Source organism: Dermacentor variabilis, chromosome 4 (genome assembly GCF_050947875.1).
Source record: "Dermacentor variabilis isolate Ectoservices chromosome 4, ASM5094787v1, whole genome shotgun sequence".
In the NCBI taxonomy this organism is placed as follows: Eukaryota; Metazoa; Arthropoda; class Arachnida; order Ixodida; family Ixodidae; genus Dermacentor; species Dermacentor variabilis.
Genome location: NC_134571.1, coordinates 90,596,943 through 90,616,507, shown reverse-complemented (window position 1 = coordinate 90,616,507; position 19,565 = coordinate 90,596,943). Strand labels below are relative to the sequence as shown.

The window sequence follows — 19,565 nt, the reverse complement described above, 5'->3', positions numbered from 1 at the left end:
TCTTTTTTTTCTCTCCACTCTTCCATTCGTCGAGTACATCGCGCTTAATAAGCGGCGCGCCGTGTTTCCGCGCCTTTGAAGCGCACTTACGCGCTACGCGACGCCGCTTCTGCCGCCCAGATTATATTTTACGCGAGGCGCCTTTCTCTCCTGGTTCATTACCTAATGGTGCTAAGTTTCAAAGAGTTCTCAAAAAAAGTTTAGGAGTTTGCTTCAAGTTTACCGCTAATGCGTACGGGAAGAAAGACTGTCTGCAGTGGCCTGGAAGCATGTGTTCCGGGCTGCAGCTGTTTGTAATCTACAAAACCATAGTGGTACAGGGCGAATTACCCAGAAAAGAAGACTACTGATCCGTATGTGGAACTCTGCAGTGCACACGGGAAGGAGCAGGGATTGTAATTGAATGCAGCGACATGTTGCTCCTCTGGCGAAAGGAAGCTACTGGAGTTGGAAACCATGTGTTCAACATGCAAATTGTATATACGTTTGTAACACCTACAGTGAGTCTGTGTTACCACAGGTGCTACCTCTCGAAAAGTCCCAGACGAGAGAAGCATCGACGGCACACGTAGAGAGAGAGAACCAATGGCTATGGCGTCGGTCCGTTGTTTTAAGCCCAGCTCTTAGCCGCCCGTTCCTGCGTAAGGCCTCGGCATGCCTCGGCTTCCCTCGGCCTCCTTCGGCGAAACTGAGCGAACGAACACAGCGAAGGATGAAAGAGCGAACGCGGAGTGCAGCGGGGTATAAAAGACGGCGATAGCGAAGAGGGCGCGAGAAGGAAAGCCGAGGAGGAGGCTACAGTGACAGCATGAGGCGGAAAGCGAACGAGGAGAGCAGAATGCTAGTGAGGAGGAAAGCGTAGCGCCACGCTGCACGGGCTTTGCGTTAACGACTGCTACGAGACGGCGCCAGAGTAGCGCGATGTCGTCTGTTCCCCGAACTAATTTCAGGCACCGCCAGCCATTTGTGCGCAGGCACGAGTAAGAGCGAGCGTGAGAGAGTAAATCTGGGGGCTTTTGCTCCTTGAATACTTGGCTCTGCCCAGGCACCATGGAGGAGCTTTCTTAGCGCACGTTGTATGCGTTTGTCCCCTACACAAGACGGCATTGCGGAGTGCGATCGAGTGTGTTGACGTTCCGCTGCTGGCTGCCCACGCGGTGAGGCAGTGGGCACAGGCGCCCCATTTGGTGTTCGCCGTGTCTGAAGGGGCAAGGTTCTGACTGGTATTGTATAAATCGCGGGTCGATTTTTTCGTCGCGACGATAGATTACGCTCCGCCGCTGGCTGCTCGCGCGGTGAGGAAGTGGGCACGGACGCCCCATTTCGTGATCCCTGTGTCTGTAGGGGCAAGGTTCCGACTGGTGTTCTATAAATCGCGGATCGCTTTTTTCGTCACGACGATAGATTGGATTTTTTACAAGCACTGCTCCAGGAGGGCACATGTAACCGGCAAACGGAAGCCTCTGGAGAGCACCTGAGGTTATAATAAAGCAGGCGGCGCAGGATCTCCAGGGCACCCATCTGATGGCCTGGAGCGGGGGATCAAAGCAGGAAGCAGGGCGGCCCGTCGGTCGGGGCTGCGGAAGCCGAAGTGGGCCCAAAGCCTCCAGATTTTCTCTCTCGCGCCCGCTCTTACTCGCGCTTGCGCACAAACGGCTGGCGATCCCTCAAATGAACGTGTCGTGTTCACCGATGGCATGCGGCGAGTGCGTCGACCAGTACCATATATAGAAACAAAGCGCTGCATGAGTAGAGGTTTGTCTGCCGCAGCTGCTGTGAATCGCGCCCGCGCGTCACCCACGCGCTGCCTCACGCGATCTTCCGATTAGCGAGGCAGTCACGCCACACTTCACTCTCGAGACAGATTGTCCGCCCCAGCCAATATATTACGAAATGAAAACACATATAGAGCTGCGGCCAAATTTCGCATTATTAGAGAGTATCGTAATCGTCGGTGAATTTTTTTTTGTCTACACCTTTTGTCTGCACCTCTTTTCCACCACAGCTCGAAATTCTTCTTAAGCTTCATACACACTATTCGTGCATAAGAAGAGAATGTCATTTATGATAGAATTTGTAATCAAGCACGGGCATCTAACCCAAGAATATGATTAAACAGTGAAGTTGTAGAGCAAAGTGCTTGCTGCCTTAACAGTTTTCTTAGAAGAAAATAATAACATAGGTGGATATTAAATCGAGTTACCACTTATGCAAAGAGAAAGAGAGAGATATATAAATTTATTTACAGAAAGGCAATGAGGTTGGTTTGAGCTATAACTTGCTCAGGCCTGCTACTCTCATCATCATCATTATCATCATCAGCCTGTTTTATGTCCACTGCAGGACGACAGCCTCTCCCTGCGATCTCCAAGTACCCCTGTCCTGCGCCAACCGAATCCAACTTGGGCCCCCGAATTTCCTCATTTCATCGCTCCATCTAGTCTTCTGTCGTCCTCGATTGCGTTTCAATTCTCTTGGTACTCATTCTGTAACCCTAATGGTCCAACGGTTATCTAACCTGCGCATTACATGACCTACTCAGCTCCATTTTTTTCTCTTTATGCCAATTAGAATATCGTCCATAACCGTTTGCACTCGGATCCAAACCGCTCTCTTTCTGTCTCTTAACGTTATGCCTAGGATTTTTTGTTCCATCGCTCTTTGCGCGGTCCTTAACTTGGTTTCAAGCTTCTTTGTCAGTCCCCCTGATTGTACACCTTCCTTTTCAATGATAATCGTAAGCTTCCAGCCAGGAGCTGGCAATGTCTGCCGTATGCGATGCAACCCATTTTTATTCTTCTGTTAATTTCCTTGTCATGATCAGGGTTTTCTGTGACTAATTGACCTAGGTAAACGTACTTCTTCACAGGCTCTAGAGGCCGACTGGCGATCCTGAACTCGGGTTCCTTTGCCCGGCTATTTATCATTACCTTTGTCTTCTTCATGTTAATCTTCAATCTCACACTCTCTCTGTTAAGGTCCTCAATCATTTGTTGTAAACCATCTGCATTGTTGCTGAATAGAACAATGTCATCGGCAAACCGAAGGTTGCTGAGATATTCGCCGTCAATCTTTACTCCTAAGCCATCCCAGTTTAATAGCTTGAATACTTCTTCCAAGCACTCAGTGAATAGCATTGGAGAGATTACGTCTCCCTGTCTGTCCCCTTTATTTATAGGTATCGTCCTGCTTTTCTTGGGTAGAATTAATTTAGCTGTAGAACCTCTGTAGATATTTTCCAAGGTATTTCCGTAAGCGTTCTCTACTCCTTTATTACGTAATGCCGCTATGACTGTTGGTATCTCTACTGAATCAAATACCTTTTCATAATCTATGAAAGCCATATAGAGAGGCTTATTATAATCTGCGGATTTCTCGATAACCTGATTAATGACATGGATGTGATCCATTATAGAGTATCCCTTCCTGAAGCCAGCCTGTTCCCTTGGTTGACTGTTGTCCGCTGCTGTCCTTATTCTATTGAAGATTATTTTGGTAAATATTTTACATAATACTGGGAGTAAGCTAATGGGCCTATAATTGTTCAATTCTTAAACGTCTCCCTTTTTGTGGATTAGTATGATGTTCGCATTCTTCCAGTTTTCTGGGACCCTAGCAGTCGATGGACACTTCGTATAAAGAGCCGCCAGTTTTTCAAGCATTATGTCTCCTCCATCTTTGATTAAATCGACTGTTATTCCATCTTCTCCTGCCGCTCTTCCTCGTTTCATGTCTTGCATGGTCAGGCCGTTCTGACCGCACCGCTAGGTATAGGAGGAGTTTCTGTATCCTATTCATTACTGTTTCTAATTGAGGCATTCTGACTCCTCTGGGTACTGTACAGGTCAGTATAGAATCCTTCCGCTGCTTTTACTATATCTTCGAGATTGCTGATGATATTACCCTGCTTATCTTTTAGTGTACATATCTTTATTTGTCTTGTGCCAGGCTTCTTTCGCATTGTTTTAAGGCTGCGTCCATTTTTTACTGCTTCTTCAGTCTTCAGGGGAAAAGGCAAGGGGAGGAAAATAGCTGATGAATGATGACGACAATATGACGACGAGCTGTGTACATACAAGCTCACCACGTTGCGGCATCTCTAAAGCCGTGCGTCCAGCCCAGTGGCTTGTACAAAGGCTATAGCGGCACTTGTTATCAGGGCTGCGCTGTTTGCATTAAGCCAAGTACATAAAATAAGCTCGTCTGATAGCGGCCTCTTATTGACATTTGCAATGGAAGAGACCAGCATCTGTTGTTCTTGTACGTGTGCGGGACAAATGCGAAATACATGAATAAATGTTTCTGCTAGCTGACAGTGTTTACAATTTGGCCTATCGCTGCAACTTATCAGGTCACTGGACGAATGCGACACCAAGGCGAATCCGGTGCAACAAGCTTGTTTGGCGTCTATTGAGCTTGTGAGGCATACGGAAATTCATTTCTGGGTGCCATTTATGCACTCGCTTGTGTCGTCGATCTGTTTGGGTCCAGTGTTCCAAGATACGGTTCCGTAATACCCAGCGAAGTAGGGCATTTGTGTTTGTCCGTGAGAACGGAATTCGTGCCTCAGGAGTTTATTGAACACTTATGCAAAGGTCACAATGTTTCAGATTGTGTGTCATGTAGGTCTAACGTAGTTATATTATGTATATGTTATCAAAGTGTACTTGCGTTCTACTCGTATGCAAAGCCTAACTTCTGTATTTCTTCTCGCACCAACTGGGAATTCTCCCATTTATTTATGCAGTTCGTTTGCCATGCAGCGAGGCACCACGAAAGTGCCACTTAAAAGAGTCGAGAGAGCGAGAGAGAGAAACAAAGAGGGAAAGGTAGGGAGGTTAACCAAGAACGTGCCCTGTTGGCTACCCTACCGTTGAGAAGGGGAAAAGGGATGAACAGATAACGAGAGAAAAGAAAAATAATAGTGAGTCATTCACAGTCAGATGAATGACTGACTGTAAACGAGGTTTCCTTTAAACTCACGTGACTTAAAAATAAGGAAATGTTAGTGATGACGTGCGCTAAGTGGACGATTGTTTTAACGTTCACCAACGGGGGGGGTCTCTGCCTTCATCGCGTACACTTAAGGCGGATGCTGCTGCGAATAATGGTAATGACGCTTATGTATATTTTGCTCCGTGTCCTTATTGATAATGTTCCTCCTCTCTCTCCCCCCAAAAAAAAAGCGAACGCTAGCGTCGTGGTGCTGCCCGAGGAGGCCAGGGTTGACCTGGGCCGAGCGGTAACGTTCAACTGCTCAGCTCGCGGCTTCCGTGGAGCGGTCGCCTCCACCTGGTGGGTGCACGACGGCGCGCCGCTCAAGGCCAACCCTCCGCGCGTCGCGCTGCGCTCGGACGACCAGCGGCTGCACATAGCCAGCGTGCAGCGGGAGGACGCAGGCATCTACCAGTGCTTCGTGCGCTACGGTGATGCCACGGCCCAGGCTAGCGCCCAGCTCAGGCTTCGCGGTGAGTTGCTGTGAAGGCTGGATATCATGCCGATTGGCCAAGGGTCGAACTATAACGGGGATGTTACAAAGTAAGAGAGCTTTGTGGTTCTGCAGTGCTTATCAGTCAATACTTCTACGTGGTACAAGTATATCGGGTTGTTATTAAACTTTACACGTTAGGAATACCAGGTAGCCCTGACGTTGGGGAGAGACCGGTCACATATGGTACTGTACCTGTTGGTTACAGTTGAAAAAAAAAGTTTTTTTTAATTTAGTCAATAGATAAATAAATACGTATATAAATAATTACCTGATTGATCTAATGAAATAATTTTAGAGGTAAATGAATAAGTAAATGAATAAATGATCGGGGAGGGAGGCCTGATTTGTGAGAAAACGGAGTAAATGGGCTGAAGTAAAGTTGACAGTCAATTAGGTATCCTTACCTGATTTCCAGGAGAAAGCACGAGGACTTGTCTAAGTTATAAAGTTACATTAAAACTCCACATTAATCCGCCTTAATCTACCTTAATCTGTTTCAATCCACTTTAAACCACTTTATCACACCTCAATACATTTTAATCTGCTTTAATCTGTGATAATCCACTTTAATCCACCTTAATACAATTTTGGAGTGGGCGAGGTCGGCTTTTGGTAGCGGGCCACGGCTTCCGGCCAACGCCGTATCTGTTCACCGTGGGATTTCGCAATGCCAGCCGCAGCAGGTTCAGCGCAGGGAACGTTACATCCTCACTCGGTCACGTGGGTTTTGGTACCATCAGAGGGTGACAGCGGACGCCGGATTTTTCGCATCATGGGGCATATGACTTTGACCTTAAAAAGCACAAGTAGCAACGCCATTTAGATATTCCAGCACCTGCTCGCCTTTGACGTCATACATTGAGATAACGTGTCCGGCTAAGGCTAGTCAACTGTTCGCAACAATAACTGATTCGACTGAATTTCAAGTTCAGAGGCAAACTGGCAACACTTACAGAGCTACGCTAACTAAAACGAGCCAATTGTTCAGGAATGTAGGGAAATGCGTGACTTCACACTACTGGCATAAGCAACGAGGTGTCCGTTTTATTTCTTCTTCTGCGGGGGAGCGGGGTACAGAAGGGTAGATTGGACGTGATATTTAAAAACTGTAATTTTGTTCGGTGTTCTTTGACGCCAATATTGAAACACTTTACTGCTCAACAAATGCAGAAAGAGTTTTGAAACACGTATGGCTGTTTCCTTTCAACGCTGCCAGAATCGGAAACATTTCTGGATGTTATATCCCTAAGCGTTATTCATCCTCTGTATCACAATATATTTCGCAGAAAACATAATGGCAATAATAAACGTTATCTAAAATTCCAAGCAAAATATGGGCGTTGTTCGATTCAAGACAATTGAAATTTTGACTTTGGCGTATACCTTTACAAAACTATTTTTTAAATTTTATTTGCTGCTATTGGTTCCGTCACATATCCGACTGCGCACAAACCGGCAAAGCCCCTGTAATTTTGCCTTTCTGCGTAGCATCGAACTGCTGTAACGGAGCCTCGCCTTTCCCGCCGACCGTTTATTTTTGCCTCTTTTTTTCATGTAGAGGTCCACTCGAAGCGGAGCGTGCAAAACCGTGTCAGCCGGCGCTGGAATGGCCAGAACAGCTACCTCAAGTCGAGAAAAGGTAATCATTCTCCTACACCACCTCCCAATCCTTAAGAATTTACGCGTCGCCTATCACCACGGGATCCCTTCATCTCTGCTTTTCTTCCGCCATTTATCGCACGTGTAAACATTTCGGCGGTACATGGGAAGGCAAGTGGAGGGGCTTGCATTGCTTGCTCTTCGCTCGCAAGCGCAGCTTTTTTTCCATCCCGTATTAGACCATTCGTCACAACGAACGGTCCCTCCACATCGACCTGTTTACTCTTGTTCAAAAACGGGAAGCGGGGAAAAAGAAAAGAATGGCTCAGCAAACGAAAAACGTTGATGACGAAGAAGAAGCAGCACAATAGAACGGAACACTTAGGAGGAAAAAAAGCAAGAGACGAAAGAAAGAACGAAGAGCGTTCTCGACGCGTGACTCGTGTGAATGCAGAGCCAGAACAGGCGGGAAGCGCAGGGCGTTTGTCAAGGAAAATAAGGAAAGGCCGTATCCCGGCTGAGGAAGTAACGCGTGCCTTGGGAGTGGGCGCACGATTTTTTTTTTTATTCGGCAAAGTCAACGGCACCAAGGACGGCACAAGCGGCGCTTGTCAAAGGGTGAGACAGGAGGGGGGTTGGGCGCTTGCTCGGTGGCACGGGGGTGGGGAGGGGGGGTAGGCGGCGGCGAGACGCACAAGCGGTCCCGATTGAAAATCGAGTTTGTTCAACCTCATTACGGGCGCCTCTGAGGGGCGGCCGCGCCGACTCCCTTTTGAGAGACGAAGCACCGGGGGATCCCCGGCGTCGCCTTGCATTACCTTTGACATGTCGCGTCGCTGCCGAGCCGGGCATGCGCAGGCCGCTTGGCTTATAGCAGCCGCCATTTTGTCACCACCGTCCCCCCTATCTCCAACTTCTCTATACACGCGCGCACACTCTTATCGCCATATACAGAAGTACGGCCCTTCCGTCTTTAATCTTCGTTCTTTGATTCTTTCAGCGACTTGTTTTGCCATCCATTTCCCTCCCTCCTTAATTCTTCCTTGGCTTCCTGCCTCATTGCCTTTGCTTCTTTCTTTTTTTTGCTCCCTTCCTTCCCTCGTTTCTTCCATCGTTCATTTTTCATAGTAGTTTTCTTTCGGCAAGGCCTGTATTCCTGCATGATTTTTCAGCCCCTCTTCATTCACCCCTTTTTAAATCAACTTAACCTGTTTTGTCACCGTCTTCCTTTGTTTCAGCGTTTCGTACTTTCCCGATTACTTGCTTCCGTCTTTTCACCTTGCCATTCGTCGTGCGTTTACTTTATTTTCCACACCGTCTACGTTATTTTCGTGCAACCCATCTTGCTGCTCCTTCTTTTCCACGTTTTCCCTGTGTAGCTGTTGCCTTGTTTTCTCACTTCCCTATCAGCTTGTGCACCATTGCTTTCAGGGCTTTTGTTTGGCTCAGTCTTTTACTTTCCCTTTCGTCCTCAATGTCGTAACCGTTTTCGTCTCCCCTATCGTCTCCGGGATGATACAGTGAACTCACTCGGGCTCGTCGATTTCTCTGTCGGAATTGTTACCCGGTCGGCCCCAGACATCTACCATTATTACTTGTTTTCTGTATAATAATCCCGCTCCTTGCAAGCACAAACAATCGAGTGTTGGCGCTGCCTTCCACATATTACTATTTGTTTGTGCACGGAAGCCACCCGTGGCAACGGGGTCGCTGATCATATTGATTATGTTATATAGAAATAATGTATCCGCAGTGCGAAATTATATTTTTGTCGGTCGCTACAAAAAAAAAATTGCTTCCTGGAAAAGAATCAATCTCTAGGCTAAGTGCCAAAAAGAAAACGCTGACTGATCGCGCATTATTCGCATGTGCATAAATTATTAGAAAAGCGAGCACGACGAATAATCTGCTGTTTCAGGAACATCCCTGAGATAAGGTTGCTCGCGTTCGCATAATTTGTTAGGTAAAAGCGGCAAGTGTGCGCACCTAAGCCTTCGTCTTTCTTTCATTTTTCCGCACTGCGCTGCACAATATGGAGGCACCCATGACTAATGGTGCCTCAACGCAACAAATTGTGTAGCACGTATTCAGATCTCCATAGCCGCATACGAAATCAAACCAGAGTGCTTGTTAAGATAACTGCTGACAACGCAGACACAGAGCCGAGCGAGATCTTTTTTACAACCATAGTTACGCCGGTTGTTGGGCCAGTGTTTCTTTCGCATGATCTGAATTATGCAACAAAGTAGTACTATAGTAACATGTCTACGGGCAAAGTTCGCATTGTTGGAACAGATTGCTGTTTGTATTCTGTTTAGGGATGAAACAGCGTTCTTGTTACCGTCTGTACAATGCCATTATTCCTGTACTTATTGAGTCAGAGAGTTCTCATGTTGATGTTATGCACTATCATCGTATTGTTTGCCTCTGCGTTGCGAATGGTGATCGATGGGCATGCGCTGTGGGTGATCCAAAAAGAAAACCAGATCAAAACGTTTATGTATGTATATGTTGGCAGAAGAAATATTTCTGACTCGTAGGGGAACGGTTTATGACCGCGAATCATTGGGCTTCGGTGGCAAGCTGCGTGATGAGACTGCGTGACAGCGCCGCTACCCACGCGCATATATTCGCGTGGTCATTTCAGGGCGCTATATGGAAGCGCTACAAAGGTCATGTAAAAAATTAACTAGGCGTCATTGCTATATTCAGCGGGCTCCGCTTAACTTAATGAAGCCAGATTATCGCTGCTACCATCCCCGTTTACTCCATAATAGACCTTTAAATCAGTTTTTTTTTTCGAAACCTACGTATAGCTGCCTGAGCGCACTGAAACCACTACCAGAATATGCGAATAGTCTAATTTGTTCATCTTTTCCTCCCGTCCTCTTCATTTTTTTCCTCTCATCTATCGTACGTACCCCTTCTCGCTTTTCTCACTGGCAAGATAGCCGACCGAGGCGATCTTTTGGTTAACCTCCCTGCCTTTACTTATATATACGTCTATCATCCGCCATCGTATTCCACAGAATAATCATTTATAGACCGGCTTGTCCATGTCTGCGGACTAGGTGCTAGGCGTGTTTTAGAAGCAAAGGAACGTATATTTAATAATCCCGTGCAGAACACACAACTGGGACTTCCGATGTCCTCCGAATTCTCACCGAAACCCTATACAGCCGTCATCATCTACGCATAGTTAACAATAATAGAACCGACTAAGAGTTGTCCTGAACTTGCCGTATTTACTCTAATCTCTATTCATAACCTAGCGCAACCCGTTTGCTCCTTCAGCGACCTGCTCTACAATAATATTGATGTCTACCAACCTCTCCATTTTTTACCCTTTCAATGAAAAGAAAAAGTGCTTTCGCAAGGCGTAGATACGAGTTTAACTCACTTAACATAAGATTGCGTTCCCTCTTTCATTCTTTCTTTAAGCGCATTGTCCGATATTCCGGTCCGAAGTAGAAGTTTTCTCTCTTATACAAATATTGAACAAGTAATACGTACACTTGGTGCAAATTACTTTCTGTAGCTCGAAGTCCCAAATTCCACTACAGCCTCCGAGAGAAACCTTCTCAACAGCGCTTCTCAACTTTTAAAAAAGCACGCTTCCGCGGTGATTCGGCTCCTTGAACAATTCGTTAGCCCGAAAACATTACTGAGAGACTGACCATTATGAATGAACGCTAAACGACAGTTTAGGTTGGTCCCTGACAAACGGATATAACCGGTACTTTCGGTAAATTACTTTCGGTTCGGAGATTCCCGACTCGTTTCTTCTTTCTCCTGCATCCCACCGTGACTTCATCCAGGCTGGTTGATTCGACGCTTCGTCGGCGTTTCGTGCTTGCTTCGGACTAGTTCTGCCCGTTTTTCTCCTTACTTTTAATGGTCTTCTTATCTTAAAAGGAAACAAACAAACAAACACGTGGACTAAACGAAAACAAGCGTCGAAATTCAACCAAGTCACGCTTTGTTATTTTAACGCACCTTCCCTCGGACTCCTTTTTGTTTCCCTCAAGTGTCTTCCCCACTTCGTTCCCCTTTCGGTTCTACGGTGACCATGCGGTACGTCTGTTTGTCCGCGGCAGTGAAGAGAAGCGGCAAGCCTGGCGCGAGAGAAACCGAGGCAATATCAATCTTGGGGATAACCGGGCCTGTAGCAGCGCCGCGGACACACTCACTGTTCCCTGGCGCTGTTTCTCTTCTTCCCTGCTCGGGACCGCGCGCAAGAAAGCGGGAGGCGAACCTGAAAGGGCAACCAGCACGCAGACTTTACGGCTCCGCTTGGCTGGCCCATTAATCACGGCTCCGACGTAGGCCTTTGGCCTCCGCCGTGTTCATTTGGCGTCGCGCTGCGCGCTCTGCTTCCTCAAGATGCTCGGCGAGGGAGGAGCGAAGGGAAGGAAGGGAAAAGGGTCAGGCACGACTACAGGGAAGGCACACGGTAGTCTAACGGGAAGGGGTGCACCCGCTCTGGCAGAGCCCAGGGCCTGCGCAACGTTGCCGCGTGGCGAGGGAGAAGGGGAAAGTGAACGAGGAAGGGAGCGGAGAACGAGACCGAGTGGGAGAGCAACGCGTGCTTCGAAAGAGGAGCGAAGACGGTGCCTCGGAGACGGTGCCTGTGCAACATCGTTGGGTGGTGGTCTCGCGCGGGAAGCTCGAAAGAGATAGACACGTTCGCTCGCCTGCCCTCCCCGCCCGCTGCGTTTCCTGGCGAGAAAACGCCGCCCCCGTCGTGTTGTCGCGACCGTCTGTCTTGAGGCGCGGGAAAAGGAGGAGCTAGAGATCTGTTCCCTGCGCTGCGGGCTGCCGTGGCGCCTACGCTTTTGCCGGGCGTGTTGTACAACGTGCCGTCGCTTTGGGACAGGGCGAGCGGTTCTTATGTGCGTATATTTGTCAGTTTTGCCTACATAGAGTCGATACCTTAAGGTTTCTGGAAGTTGCGTTCGCAAGGCGCCCCCTTTTCAGACCTGTTGCCTCGGCGCTATAGCTTTCTCTTTCCTCTACCCGTCCGCCGTGCGCTTTAGGGATCGCTTTTTTTTCTAACTTTGTTCCTTCCTGCTCGTGACGTTGTTACGGGTGCGCACGTCAACGTAGCTCTAACGGAGTTATGAGTTTATTCGTGTAACGGAGCGCGGCTTTCACCTCACTGTTTATTTTTTTTTCCATACACTTCCCCCACGGAGGTAGTCTAAGTGATTGTGCTTGAAAACAGCAATAGACTCCCTGTATTTGTTTCTTCATCCCTATTTTTCTTTTTTCTTTCTGCGCCGGCAACAGAGATCAGCTCTGTTATGGCGTAGCCCAGTGTAGCACCATCACTTGCATGTATTTTTTTCCGATTTTCGTTTCATTCCAAGCGAGTAGGTAAACAGTGATCAATCATCCCTGAAAATAAAATGTTCGCGTTGTTGCTTCAAAAAGTTATCTTTTAATATTTCTGTGCTCCACACATGCATCCCTGGCTTGAACGGCCCATGGAATGTTCTCCAGGCAGTAAAGTGCGCTGCAGTAAGGGCTACAAACGTTCGTAGAAGTTTCAATAAATGTGCCTAAAGCTACAGAATGCTCCTGAATTAAACAGATAAAGTGAAGTCTTATTAAGGTTCACAGGATTAAAGAAAATCAAGGGATCAATTTTCAAATCTTGATATCTAAGTTTAAAAATTCAATGAATGAATGAATGAATGAATGAATGAATGAATGAATGAATGAATGAATTCTGGGGCTTTACGCGCTAAACCACGATTTCACTGTGAGGCACCTCGTAGTGGGGGACTCCGGATTAATTTTGACAACAAGGGAATCAATTACCTGCCCCCGATGCACAAGACACGGGCGTTTTTTGCATTTCGCCCCCATTGAAATGCGGCGGCCGCGGGCGGGATTTGATCCCACGACATCGTGCTTAGGCGCGACGGCACAGCCGCTAAGCCAATGCGGCGGGTAAGTTTAAAAATTCACAAATGAAGCACATCCTCTAAAGCTGCAACAAAAATTAAAAAATAAAGAAAGCATTGGTTGGTATTAGTGCAACACGTTTGTAAATAAAAATACACATATTTTATGATTGTCCGTTGAGAAAGGGTTCTATTATTATTTCGGCGTTTTTGAAAATCTGCATTAGTCGTGAATATTGGCCATAGTCGCGAGCTCAAAGTATCATATCTGCATTTTTATATAGTTCACTGCAATTTAGCAACACGAATACCACACAAAGGTTCCAGAGAATGAAAGAAGCCAGGTAACCTGTTTCCATTAGTTCATCGCGTGGCAAAGGCTCAGAATTAAAAAAGAACAGCATTGAATGATCTCATGCAAATGCTCCGGAAAACATCCATCTTTGCCCTGTTCGTATTCCATTCCCCATTGTTTACAAAAGTAAACAATATCTCCTCTGTTTCTTTCAGTCCCCTCATTTCTCACATTTAACCAAAGCTAGTGCCTACGCAAAATCTCTATGTTCGTAATTTGGTCTCTATAATGTAATTGAATTGAAGGAACAAAAGAAAGTCGCAGTTTCGCCCGAAGGCGAAGCATCGATTGCGATAGCAAATTATTAGAGAGCTATACGAAGCAAAGATAGTATTTTATCAGCCTTATATACTTGTAAACTTCTGGTACTAACTAAATTAACAAGCAGGGTGTTACGCGCGCACAGGCAAACATAAACACATCTCACCTGATGACCGCGGACCTTCGCTGTCAATTCGTTGGCGTGGGAAAAGGTGGCAACACCAGTGAGCGAATTGACCTTTGTGCTACCTCTCGTTTCAGCGCGAACTAACCCGCGAGAACACAGCGCACACGAAGCTATCAGCCCTCGATACGTCCCTCGGGGCCACCGCCGGAGTACCCCGCGCGCGATCTAAGACAGCGCGCTTCCTCAGCGCCCGCTTTCCTCGCGCTCGCGAGATCGATCCACCATCCTCGACTCACTATCGCGAGCTTTCACTCTCAACCACAGCATACGTCCCGCGGTCACGATGTTATCGCACTTTAACTTTATACGGAAAATTACGGCCACGGGGACGACGGCAATTGCTATCGCAGTAAAAGTGCTCTTCGGACAACTGCATTTGCATGCCCGAGTGGTGGTTGTCAACTTGGCAACATTTCATGGTCGTAGTGGTGCTTGATTGGTAAATGTATCAAGATTAAAATTACCTTATCTGCAAGATCTAATACTCAAGTATGACTATCCACATAATTTAAGACTCATTCAAGGTTAAAGTGTTTTTATCACTCTTTCTTTCTGAATTTGCGTGAGTGGACCCGCCATGAGAAATTTAAATTAACATTAATGCGTTTGTCCTCTTCGATTCCTATGAACACTCTAATATGCACGAAGTTAGAAAATGGTTGTTCAGGTACAGGGTTCCGCAATTAGTGCCAGCCGGTGTCAGCACAAGCGGTGCATACGTTATCCAGTAACGTGCAAACCACGAGCTTTTGGCCTTTCCAGAGACGCCTCCCGAGCTGAAGGCCGTGTTCACGCGCAAGCTGGTCGATCCGGGCGAGCGATTCTCACTCCGCTGCGTGGCATCGGGCAATCCGCTGCCGCGGGTCACGTGGGCGCTGGACGGCGGAATGGTAGGAGAGAGCCACCGAGTGCACTACGGCGACTTCGTGAGCTCGGCGGGCGACGTCATCAGCTATGTGAACGTGACGTCGGCGACGCGCGACGACGGGGGCCTCTACCGGTGCGAGGCCTCGAACGACCTGGGCACCGCGTGGCACGACGACCGCATCGACGTCCGGGGTCCGCCGCGAGTGCGGCCCATGGCCAACCTTACCGTGACCTCCGGCACCACGCTGGTGTACCACTGCCCTTACACGGGGCACCCGGCGCCCAAAGTCACGTGGAGTCGAGGTCGGTGGCGAACCACGAGCACTATGATTCGCACGCGTTGTTGTTGTTGTTGTTGTTACTGTCGCGTGCATGATAATTTTGAAAGAAGTACAGTCGCACTCACGACAACGCCACCTGGTATTTGTCCTCTGTGCGCCTTTCCTCTGTCGCCTCAGCAGCTTTTTTGATGGTCAAGCATGACTAATAGACCACCTGCGAGCAGTAGCTCGAGCAATTTGGGCATCATTGCAACTGCCTGTGCGCGGTTACCGGTTGCGTACGCTGGTATTTCGCATTTTATTCTGGTCATTTGGTCTAACTAGATATTTAGCAAACGAAACAGTTCAGAACATTACTCTTTAGCTTACGCGGGAGATGCCACACATACATGCAAAGTGGTAGCGAGCGTTGAAATGCGCGGCAACGAAGTAAAACACTCGAATATAAACTAAGAAACTGGGAGAGTGGGCAAACGGGACAGTTGATATAGTTCATGGTTTTGTGGAAGCGCAAACACACGCGAAGAAGAAGAACGAGACACAACGAGCTCAGACTGGAACTAAATCTTATTCACGTAAGAAATAAATACGTGAATTTAGTTCCAGTCTGCGCTCATTGTGTCTCGTTCTTCTTCGTTGCGTGTTTGCGATTACAAAAAACCATGAATAGCCTCTAAGAAAGGATGCGTACGCTTATTTCTGAAAATGGAAGGTCGTTATTGCGCCCTTGTGTTTATGTTAAGCCATATTCTCAGAAAAGCTAGCTTTCTCCAATTAGCTACAATTAGTCATAAATTATTGCTAGTAATGCGAACTCTCCTCGTGGGCATAAAGTCCCAGTTATATTTGAAACCATAAATATTTTTGCTAGGAGAGGGGGTGAGGTGAATATGGCATATAACTGCAATATTTTAGCCAACTAAATTATTAGCTTGTCGCTCTAGTGTTTGCATTAGTTGCAAAACCGTTTTCAGGTCGGGGCATGCATACATAATAGCAAAAAAAGAGCTCTCGTATTTTGAACTCACGCATCTAGTCCATGGTATAGCCTAGTGCGCTCTTCGTAAAGGAGCATGCGGCAGTTCTCTATTCTCTATTAAGTTCACTTGTCAGGCAACATCAGTGTGCTGCACCCTAAACGTACGGCAAACAACTCAGCGGTGCCTCTTTCACGTAGCTAACATTGCCTTGTGTGGAATTATTGCTCACATTTGGTAGGCACAATCAACAAGAAACTTTGCTAGGCAAGATCCACACGTACGCTTACTAACATGGCTCCAAAGATTTAAGTTTCCGAGGATTAAACTAAAGTGCATTATCTGAGTCATAAACAAAAATTTTCAGTATTCAGACATGTGCTTGTTTTTTCGTTTGCAAAGCGTGTTGAAACCTGAGTGGATTCTGATTACTCTAGAAGCTCCATATGATACCACGATACTTTCTCTCGCCTTCAAAGCGCTGAATAAGTTCAAGTGAGGGTAAATAAAAAGCAAAAATAAAAAAAAAATTCAAAGGAATCTTTTTAGGATCATAAACTTTTAATGCATGTAATTTACTCAATAATACGTCTTCGTGTGGTAGCTTTCTGCTACCATTGGAAGATTCTCTGATGTGCCTGTCAACGTCACGGCGACAACATTTACATTCACAGAACCATTTGATGCCAGTAAAGCAGCAGTCACAGGTTTTATTAATGGTTATGATCTGTGGCATGGCTATAGGTGGGCGGGATCTTCCACACAACGAGAGGCAGCGTGCCTTCGAAAACGGCACCATTGTCATCACTGACGTCACGCGTGAGGCTGACGAAGGCGTCTACACGTGCCGGGCTAAGACCTCTAAGCAGGAAGACAGCAAAGATCTTAATGTCAAGATTATCAGTGAGTACCGTCATGTTCGCCTGCACTACTTATGCCTGAGTGTTGAAAGGAGGGAAGGGTACGAATAGAACACAAACCACTCCTCTAAATAAATATACCTACAGTTTTCCAAGCTTCTTTCGTGCAATGAGCAGCCCCTAAAATTTCGGACCCCTTTCATTTCGCAGCTGTAAATAAAAAATAGAAAGCAAGATATTTTTTTTTGTACGCTCGTATTGCACCTCATCCCAGCATGACAGGCAACGCCACCTATGCACTATTAAGGTGCTTCTACCGTCTAACTCATGGCAACTCGTGACAACTGCGACAGTGTCGTGGCGCTGATCTCCATTCGTTGGCTGGGAGCCTTGCATGTAGGCTTTCGCTAGGAGTGTAGTTTAACGGAAACAATAAATACTTTGGTGACCGCCGCCACCATCGATTTTCGAAGAAGTTGTTCATAAAATATAATTCGTGTATAATTTTGGAGCCAAGGAAAGCAGTGCAGAGCAGAAACGTGTCAAAATATCCCGCTCAGGCCGCAACGCACTAGGCTTCGCTTTGCATGTTCCCGCCGAAGCGACGTATCCCTAACACTTCTGTTCGGACATCGCTTCGCAGAAAAGACGGTTCTCAACCCGTTCAACTTCCCCAAGACTCTGGCCGAAGGGATGCAGGTTGTGATCACCTGCTCGGTGCGCTCTGGCGACACGCCCATCAAGATCTGGTGGCTCAAGGACGGCGTGCCCTTCAGCAAGACGCAGTTGAACATCCAGGAGGCGTCGCTGGGGGACCTCGGCTCGAACCTGGTCTTCAATGAGGTGGGCCGCGCGCACAACGGACGCTACACCTGCGTCGCGGAGAACGACGGCGGAATCACGAACCACACGGCCGAGCTGGTCGTTTTCGGTGAGTGAAGGCCGGGTGCACCATCTCTCTCGTCTCTTCGGACAACGCGGAGGAGCACGAGTTCGAAATAGACTCTAACGGAAGAAACTGACCGCCCAAATTCTTACGCCTGCGTGATTAGCTGGAATATCCTGAAATGCCGAGCAAGTTGAAACACAAGTGCGAACAAAGGAACTGCAAGGAATAACTAAACGTGGCAATTCCACTGAATAAACAAACGAAAAGGAATAAAGTCGAATCTTATGGAAAAAAACAAAGGATATCGAATATAACACGTTGTCCTTCGTATACGCCAAAACAAGAGATGAACACTGACTCAAAAGTATTTGCCATTTCACCAGAAAAAAAGCATATCCTTATATCAGCAGTCATAGCGTTGTTTCAACAACACTAAAACCTATCTTTACGGAGGACACTGTATTTTGCACACGATATCTCCCTTTTTCCTTTCTTCTTTATTTTACCTTCCGGCACAACTCTGTGATCATCGTCTCACGCTGTAATTGCAATACGTTCCGCATTAACCATAAGTCACCCAGCTTTCTCTTCTACTGAACTTCCAAATGTATTTCCATAAAATGAGCTGTACGTTGTTGGCGGCAGCGATCGACGTACTCAGCCGCCACCGCCCCCATACGCACTTGCAGCAAAGTGGGCTCAAAAACACGAATATATTAACCCAGCCTAACGTTCTAGTTTCCTATTGTTTTATTTTTGGAGGGCCGGGGGTCGCTCTGGTCTCCCTCTTTTTCCCTCGCACGTACTTACACACAGATAGAAAGAGAATTAGTAAAGGCTTTTATTCTAAGAGTGATGTACCCTTCGAAATAGAGAAACACTATGTCGTCACAAATCATTCCCTCTCAAGCACTACCAAATTTCTGTAGTCAGCCATGTTCCTCCGGCGATGAGAACGCCTTAATATATGTTTCTGCCATGATCGCCACTTGAGCATTCACGTTAATTAAGTCTGCTTTGTACGCCTTGCGCCCTTAAGAAGCGCTGGTGCTCTTCTATTTTTATTTAGGCGACTCAGTACCTTCTACATTTGGTGAATCTTCAGTCGGGTTGGTTGCATTGTTCTGTTGCATCTATACTTCGATTTCGCTCTTACAGCATCTCTTGTTATTTTTTTAATCCTTACATATGTCTTGCATGTCAAAATATTTCCTAGCTATTTTCTTTGGTCTCTTGGCGAACGCCCGGCTATTCATAAAGGATACAAAATTATATATGCAGGACGACACCGCATTATCACAAAAGCCGGGCAACGGGCGAAGCTTAATTTGGTATTCTGCTTTAAACAGCCACTCTCCCCGTAGTAAACTTACCGGAGGGCAAGTTTGAAACTGTGCTCATTAAAATTGTGTTAGCGTAGTATGCGACGGTGAAGTAATGAGCCCGAAAGTAGGGCACGTGTTAGCTTTGCATCGTACAGGATAATGTCGTATGTCTCCTGCGATCTGATTACAGGGAATTCTGTCCAGCCGATCAGTTCCAGTAGAGTACTGTTCTGGCGATTAGTACCAGTGAGGTACTGCGTTCGAGAATAGCGCTTGTTAAAATATGTATGACCTCTAGGAGAGAGGCCAGTACTGCGCTTCGTCGTTATGCGTCAGATAGCTCTTTTAATAAGGGCGACGCAGTATCAACAAAAGCCCTGAGCCAGGAATGTCCTCTCGGGCGAACTCCCGTTCGGACGCAAGAACAGAGTTTCTCGCATAAGCTGGTTGATTAGTCGCCACAAGAGATACGGACGGCAGTATACTGCTGCAAGTGCGTATAATGCCATTCTTGAAAGACTACGTGGTCAGATCCTGCGATGTAATTTCGTTGTTTTTAAAACA

At 46.9% G+C, this 19,565-nt stretch overlaps 1 protein-coding gene across 1 annotated transcript in view; it reads left to right on the top strand.

The window, feature by feature from the left end:
* LOC142578273 (cell adhesion molecule Dscam1-like) overlaps window positions 1-19,565 on the top strand; it is a 525,316-nt gene that overhangs the window by 357,941 nt on the left and 147,810 nt on the right. Inside the window, exons 6-10 of the mRNA XM_075687674.1 lie at window positions 5,187-5,468; window positions 7,050-7,130; window positions 14,565-14,972; window positions 16,672-16,830; window positions 17,431-17,718. Of these exons, the coding sequence (XP_075543789.1) occupies window positions 5,187-5,468; window positions 7,050-7,130; window positions 14,565-14,972; window positions 16,672-16,830; window positions 17,431-17,718 (1,218 nt within the window). The remainder of the gene's footprint in view (window positions 1-5,186; window positions 5,469-7,049; window positions 7,131-14,564; window positions 14,973-16,671; window positions 16,831-17,430; window positions 17,719-19,565) is intronic.